General features: G+C 43.5%; 1 protein-coding gene across 1 annotated transcript; it reads right to left on the bottom strand.

Annotated features, from left to right (window-relative positions):
• Nucleotides 1–786: 786 nt before the first annotated feature.
• LOC149679160 (uncharacterized) lies at nucleotides 787–5,961 on the bottom strand. Its single transcript, XM_089835797.1, has one exon. It carries the CDS (start codon nucleotides 5,959–5,961, stop codon nucleotides 787–789), a length of 5,175 nt encoding a protein of 1,724 aa, XP_089691923.1.
• Nucleotides 5,962–8,277: the final 2,316 nt, after the last annotated feature.

Genomic DNA, 8,277 nt, shown 5'->3' with positions numbered 1-8,277 from the left:
CTTACACTGGCTTCTAACACCACCATCCACTGGTCTTCCGTCTATTCCACATAGACACCAATCTGTATCATTGGCTTCTACTCCATTATCATCGTTTGGTTTTAGAATATACGCGGCGATCAGCTAGGGTTACGAGAAACGTCTAGCCTCCCTAAGGTGGGATCGCCACCAAAGGTTTTCGCAATTGCGCTTTTTCCTTACTATTATAATGGAAACGAATCGTATATATACCCCAAAATTTGAAAAAAGCGGGCAAGAGGGGTACCCTTCACTTTAAACGTCAATATTAGCAAAGTTTGAGAAGATAATAGGTATAACTTTATTTTAAACGATTTAACTATTATTAATGTTAATTATTGAAGATTAAAATAATTAAAAAAGAGTAGATTTTCTCGTTATTTACGTGTTGCTGTTTGTTCGTGAACTAGTCGAATAGGCCTACCGGACAACTTGCGCGGACGACTTGACACGGTAAAAGGTTATAATTAGCCTGGACGCGGTTGTGGTGTCTGACGACAAGAAAGCGAACTTGGTTAACTAAACATAAACAATTTATTTAACTAATGGTAAAAACTAAGCGAAGTGCCCGGACGGCGACTACAAAACCAATCCAATTTTGATATTAAGCTATCTGATTATATAGTACGAACAAAAAATTAATTCTAAAAATGTACACTAACAACCAAACGATAAAAAATAGGTTTACAAAATTGGTATCTTTTTTATGTAATATCATTTTTTCCGATCGGAACATTCTCCCGGCCTTGATACGTTAGTAGCAAACTTTCAGGGCTCATCTTCATGGTCGAACAGTAGAAGGCATAGCTTGACGATGGGTCGTTTGATTTCACCTTTGGTGGTCCGTAAGGTAACGACCCGAGTATAGCCGTCTTGTCCCGGAAAAATTTCGATCACTCTGGCCAAAGGCCAATTTCCGGGTGAGGTAACGTCTGATTTGACCAAAACCATGTCCCCAACTTCGATATTGCGTTGCGGTTTCATCCATTTGGGTCGTTGTTGAAGTCTAGTTACGTACTCCCGAAGCCAGAGTTTATGGACATCCTGCTTTAGCTTCTGGAGTAGCTGCCATCGGTTAAGTCGGTTCATAGGTAGGTGAGATAAGTCAGGATCCGGTATTGCTTGAAGAGATTCTCCAATTAGGAAGTGACCTGGAGTGAGAACATTAAGATCGGGGGGATCCGATGAAAGCGGAGTTAACGGTCTTGAATTTAGGCAACCCTCTATCTGTGTGACTACGGTTGAGAACTCTTCGTAGGTCAGTCTGGTGTTACCAATGACTCGATGTAGGTGGTATTTTACCGACTTGACGCCGGCCTCCCATAGTCCGCCAAAATGTGGGGCTCCGGCTGGGTTAAAATGCCATGTTATGCCCTGTGCGGAAAGATGATCTGCGACAGCTGCATTGTGTGGATTTGACTGAATCAGTTTCATAAATTCCTTTAGTTCCTTGGCGGCCCCAACGAAGGTCGTTCCACAGTCGCTATATATATCGCTAGGCTTCCCACGTCTTGAAGTGAATCGGCGCAATGCTGCCAGAAAGGCTTCGGTGGTTTGTGATGAGACAATTTCAAGATGTAGTGCCTTCGTCACGAAGCATACAAAAAGGGATAAGTAAGCCTTGTAGGATGTCTTGCTTCTCGGAGTGATTGGACGAAGATAAAAGGGTCCTGCGTAGTCAACGCCAGTTCTCGCAAATGCTCGGCAGTATTGAACTCGAGCCCTTGGTAGATCACCCATCATCTGGTTAGCGGTGGCGGCACGATATCTGGTGCAGACTGCACATTTCCGAATTTGTTGTCTTACTGCATCTCTTCCTCGAATGATCCAATACTTTAATGATAGGATGCTCTGAACCATCTGAGTACCAGCATGCAGATTTTGGGTATGGGCCTCTTGAATGACCATCTCCGTAAATTTGTGATGTCTCGGTAGCAGAATTGGACGCTTTGTGGCTGTATCGAGATCTGCGTGTTTAAGTCTTCCTCCTACACGGAGGACCCCGATGGAATCCAAGACAGGATGTAGACATAGTAGTTTGCTTCGCTTCGGCAACGGATTACTCTGGCGTAAGGACTCTATCTCTTCCGGAAACATGTAGGCTTGGACTATCTTTACTAATGTGAGCAACGCGTTCTCTAATTCCATGCTTGTCAAGGGACCAGAAAGTATTACGGCTTTGAAGTTGGGGTCTTGTCTCTTCCGGTAACTGTTCAGGCCATTATGTTTGAAACGAAGTATCCATGCTGTTATGCGTCGTAGTCGCAGAAGCGTAGAGACCCGTGTAAAGATGTCGTTATCAACAAATATTCTTGTGGTCATAATGACGATTTTTTCTTCTTCTTCGATGGCTGTGGCATTCGTCTTGGAATCCGAAATGGATGGAGTTGGCCACGGCTCCCGACTGGATAGCCATAGAGGTCCCTTCCACCAGAGTTTATGGTTTAGTAGCTCGGGCACTGATACTCCTCTGGAGGCTGCATCAGCTGGATTCTCAAGTCCGGGAACATGATGCCAGTGTGATACCGGAATTATCTCTTGAATTCTTGAAACCCGGTTTGCGACAAACGTCTTCCATCGACGTGGACAAGAGGACAGCCAACATAATACGATCGTCGAATCTGTCCAAGCTTTAACTTGATTGAAGTTCAGATTTAAGGACTCTTGAACTGTTTCCATGAGATCCGCAAGGAGCAATGCACCACAGAGCTCCATCCTCGGGATTGATATCGCTTTATTTGCCGGAGCCACTCTTGTCTTTGCTGTGAGTAATGAAATGTGGACATTTCCAGCTTGATCGACCGATCTCAGATATACCACTCCAGCGTATGCTTTCTCGGATGCATCCGAAAATCCGTGAAGTTCGAGAACGGATATCTCAGGTAAAGAATGCATCCATCGGTCTATTCGAAGATCTTGAATGTTTATAATGGAATTCTTGAAATCCGCCCATAATGTTTGAACTCCTACGGAAGTTTCGGCATCCCAATCGATTTTCTCCTTCCATACATCCTGCATCAAGATTTTCGTGCGAATAATGATGGGGGCAAGCCAACCCATGGGATCGAAGATCTTCGATATTTCGGAAAGTAGAGTCCTCTTCGTAAGAGGTAACTGACAGGGCGCAGGTTGTACTTTGAACAGGAACTGATCTTTCCTCGTATCCCAGTAAAGTCCGAGTGTCTTGACAAGAGCATCGTCATCCATCGCTAGTATGTTCTTGGAATCTTGTAACTCAGGCGGTACTTCTGTTAAACAATCAGGGTCGTTTGAGGCAAATTTACTGAGTCGGAAACCGGCACCATCGCACAGTGAGCGAATCTGGTATATAGCGATCTTGGTTTGTGTTGCGGTTTGTCCTCCGCTCATTACATCGTCCATGTAAAAATCCCTTTTGATAATCGCAGCTCCCAACGGATGTTCATGTAACCCCGTGTCGCCCAGCTCCTGCAATACTCGAGTTGCCAAGAAGGGTGCCGAGGCTGTTCCATAGGTTACTGTGTTCAATTGGAATTCTTGAACAGGAGCCTTGGGTGTCGACCGCCACAGTATGCATTGCAGATTTCGTTGTTCTGGGACTACTAGTATCTGGCGGTACATTTTCATGATGTCAGCGACAAAGGCAATACGATGTATTCTGAACCGCATGACAATGGCATATAGCGAATCTTGGACCACTGGACCCACGAGTTGCGCGTCGTTGAAGGAGAATCCAGAGGTGGTCTTAGAAGATGCATCGAAGACCACTCGGAATTTACAGGTTTGGTTCCAATCTTTCATTACATAGTGATGAGGAATATAGACTCTTGCAGACTTCTTTTGGTTCTCTGGCAAGATCTTCGACATATGTCCCAACTGTTCGTACTGTTCCATGAATCCTTCGTATAAGGCTTTCAACTCCGGGCGTGCGTCGATCTTCCTTTCAATTTGGTAGAATCTTCTCAGGGCTATCTCGCGCGAAGATCCAAGAGGAATCGTTGGCTCTTTCATTGGTATGCGTACCACGAATCTTCCGGCTGGATCTCGGTAATGGAACTTTAGAAAATCCTCCTCGCAAGCTTTTTCTTCCGGCGTCATGACTTGTGTCTTTGGCACTTGTTCAATCGCCCAAAATTGATTCAGGGTTTCTTCGAGTGTGAGAGTATGATGAAGGTGTACTCTAGGTTGGTCAATGCTCGTCGGCCCGGAAACCAGCCATCCTAGCTTGGAATTGATCGCATCCGGAGAAAAGGCATCCTTGGTTCGTTTCCCATTTAAAAGGAGTTTGAAAAATACGTCAGCACCCAACAGTACATCAATGTCGCCAGGGATGTTAAACTCGGGATCCGCCAGTCGCAGCTTCCTGAGATGAGGCCAATTGCTTGTATCATATTTTCGTAAAGGTAGCTGACATGTGATTTTCTTCAATACATAAGCGTTGACGCAAAACCTTTCTGACGTTGTGTCCTCGAAGAATGGTTTGAAATGAACCTGAGTAAGTCCTCTAGCTCGACCGAGTTGCGTCGCACCTAGGCCTACTACTTCCGTCTGGACTTTCTTTCGTGCGAGGCCCAGTCTCGCCATGCACGCTTCGGAGATGCACGATACAGTCGATCCGCCATCCAATAGAGCTCGAACTTGAAGGGCTGTCTCTTGCGCAGTTTTTACTTTGATTACAGCGGTAGCTAGTATGGAATCATCCCTTGCACAGGCGGCGTCCTGGACATGAAAATTCTGCGCCTGGCTTGGTTGTTGTCTATCGGACTCTTTTGTATTGGATGGTTGACTACTTGACTCTTTGTCTGGTTTCTCAACTTCCACGTGAAGAAGGGAGTGATGCTTTTTATCGCAGGTCTTGCAGTATTTTTCCAGTGGACATTCTTTCACTCTATGTCCCGTCCGAAGGCAGTTGAAACAAAGGTTCGATTGCTGTACTAATGATCGTCTTTCGTGGACCTTCATAGCGGACAGTCTTGGGCATCGGAAATTGAAATGATTGGCGGAACAGAACGAACATTTACCATCTGAGGACGATGCTCCAGTTCTGGTGTGCAAGGTCACTGGGTTCCTTGTGACGTGAGGATTGCGACCGGATGATGATGCCGCCAAGGAGCGCGCTCTTTGTTCAATAAATTCCAGCAGATCGCTTGATTTTGGTATCTCTGTGTTCTTGAGACTAAGTTCCCATTGCTCCTTAGAGGACGGATCTAACTTCTGGGTTAGAAGGAACACCAGAACGGCATCCCATTTATTCGCTATCGGAAGAGTGTCGAGAGCTCTGGTACATTCCATCGCCGCATCCACGATCGATCGTAAGGCATTTGAGTTGCTGGTTGGTATCATGGGCAGCGAGCAGAATCGTCTCATAATGGCAAAGTAGAGTTCTCTGTTGTTTTCGAACCTCTTGGTGACCGTATCCCAAGCAATGGTGTAATTGGCATCAGAAATGGTGAGTGATTTGATTAGATTTACGGCGTTTCCGGTTAAACTTGACTTGAGATAGGTAAATTTCTGGGCATCTGATAATTCTTGATTGTTGTGGATGGCAGTGAGGTACATGTCCCGGAATGATATCCAATTATGTATTTCTCCCGCGAACGTTGGGAGGTTGATTTTAGGTAATTTGATCTCCGAATGTGACCCTACAGACAACTGACGTGTCGAGATTGGAACCATAGTGGCTAGCATAGATTTAAGTGCGCATTTCGAATTCGTATACAACGTGAATAAGTCATCCCATTTCCGTTCATGCAGGCCAGCATTTTCAGCGTCCAACGAGACCACCTTGACATGCGCATCATCGATGACTTGCCACGACTTGTCCACTTCTTCCAGAAAAAATTCCAATTGCTGTTGATTAAGAGGAGTCTTGGCATGTGTTTGAACTCTGTTGCTGATGTTGTTCAGACCCAATTCGCCTTTATTCCGTTCCGCAGTGGCTTTCTCCAGAGCGGTTACTGGCATTGTGAACGTCCGCAGTGGTGATCAACCCAACGACCAGCTTTCCACGTAATTAAGCCGACTCTGACGATCCGGCTCGACGGACCATAAATGTTCGTGAACTAGTCGAATAGGCCTACCGGACAACTTGCGCGGACGACTTGACACGGTAAAAGGTTATAATTAGCCTGGACGCGGTTGTGGTGTCTGACGACAAGAAAGCGAACTTGGTTAACTAAACATAAACAATTTATTTAACTAATGGTAAAAACTAAGCGAAGTGCCCGGACGGCGACTACAAAACCAATCCAATTTTGATATTAAGTTATCTGATTATATAGTACGAACAAAAAATTAATTCTAAAAATGTACACTAACAACCAAACGATAAAAAATAGGTTTACAAAATTGGTATCTTTTTTATGTAATATCATTTTTTCCGATCGGAACACTGTTGGAAGTAAAACATCCAGTGGTTATTGCGCATGTCAATGGGCGCCGGGGCGGGGCTATACATTTCCCCACTCGGTATTTATCCCACTCTAGCCGCTGCGACTGCGAGCAGCTTGTGTCCAGGAGCGCATGATCGAGTTAAATATGGTATACCCCAGGTGCCAACCGGGCCAGGCTCAAAAATTAAAACCGTCTGCTAGAGATTATTTTTGGCGTAGTTATTTTGTTCCGGAATCCGTAACAACTTTAGTTAATTTAAAATTTTTGAGCCATACAGCTGGAAAACGGTAAATAACAGAGGAAACTATATCTCCAAAGAGGAAGAAAATCAGAACAGTGTAAGTGATAACTGATAACATTTTTTTATAGAGTTTAATCAAAAATAAAAGAAATACACATGGGTATAAAATTTATTATTGAAATTAAAGGTGAAATCAAGCGATTTTTTATCGATTCTTCTACTAATTATAAGACCAGTCTAAATGATTTCAAAATTCAAAATAGGTTGAGATTTTATGGATAATTTGAAATAAGCACCTCCGACCAATCAAAATTTTCAAAGCACGCTCTACACCTCACGCAATTTTAAAAAATCTCGCGCTAAATTTCATTCGACATGGAGCACGTGCCGCGATAATTTTGTTATCAAGAAGGCAGGGTGGTTCGCGATTGCCCGAAGGTGCTTATTTAAAATAGTCCATAAAATCTCAAATAGGTAAAAAAATCACTTAACCATGGACATAAGTAATTTTAAAATTTATGATAACATTATTACTAAAATAGTACATTTTTTAATCCTCGACTTAGAATTCTGTTGTACTAAACTTATCAATGTCAAATCTTTATTTACGTTTATTTTAATTATATTAAAATTTTACATGTCAAAGGTCCTTGACGAAGAGAGAAAATCGGGATTTTACGTCGCAGTTCGAGAAAGTGTGAGTTCCTCAACTGACTGTCGAAGTCAAAAACGATTTAGAATTGTCCCTTGAAAGAAATATGGAGAACGATTCAATTGTAGAATCTATGGAAGCACAGGAATCTAAAAATAAGTGTCATGAAAAAGGAAATATTGAAACGAGCTGCGCTTCACCGGAAATGACCCCGGTTGATCTGGAAAGCGACTTACCGGATATATCGCCTGAACTTGAAAACGATACTTCAGTGTCCAACTTAGATGCCCTTGAACATTTCGCGTCAAACTATTTGTTTGCTTGTTCGGAAATTGGTAAGTAATTTTATTCCTAAAAAGTGTGAGTACCTAGAGAGAGAATAGCCCGAGTCATACTGCTACCGTGTTTGAAATGAAATGGAGATATTGAACCGAGCTTCGGTTCACCTGAACTGATCCCGGTTGATCTGGAAAGCGACTTACCGGTTATACAGCTTGACCTTGAAAACGATACTTCAGTGTCCAACTTAGATGCCCTTGAACCTTGCACGTCAAACTATTCGTCTGCTAGTTCGAAAATTGGTAAGTAATTTTATTCCTAAAAAGTGTGAGTACCTAGAGAGAGAATAGCCCGAGTCATACTGCTACCGTGTTTGAAATGAAATGGAGATATTGAACCGAGCTTCGGTTCACCTGAACTGATCCCGGTTGATCTGGAAAGCGACTTACCGGTTATACAGCTTGACCTTGAAAACGATACTTCAGTGTCCAACTTAGATGCCCTTGAACCTTGCACGTCAAACTATTCGTCTGCTAGTTCGAAAATTTGTAAGTAATTTTAATCTTAAAAAGTGTGAGTACCTAGAGAGAGAATAGCCCGAGTCATACTGCTACCGTGTTTGAAATGAAATGGAGACATTGAACCGAGCTGCGGTTCACCTGAACTGACCCCGGTTGATCTGGAAAGCGACTTACCGGTTATACAGCTTGACCTT

This window comes from Phalangium opilio, unplaced genomic scaffold (genome assembly GCF_054372755.1).
Source record: "Phalangium opilio isolate 3A_F unplaced genomic scaffold, DU_Popi_V2 ptg000041l_1, whole genome shotgun sequence".
NCBI classification, from domain to species: Eukaryota; Metazoa; Arthropoda; class Arachnida; order Opiliones; family Phalangiidae; genus Phalangium; species Phalangium opilio.
The sequence above is the reverse complement of the archived record's forward strand: the minus strand, read 5'-3'. Positions and strand labels throughout refer to the sequence as shown.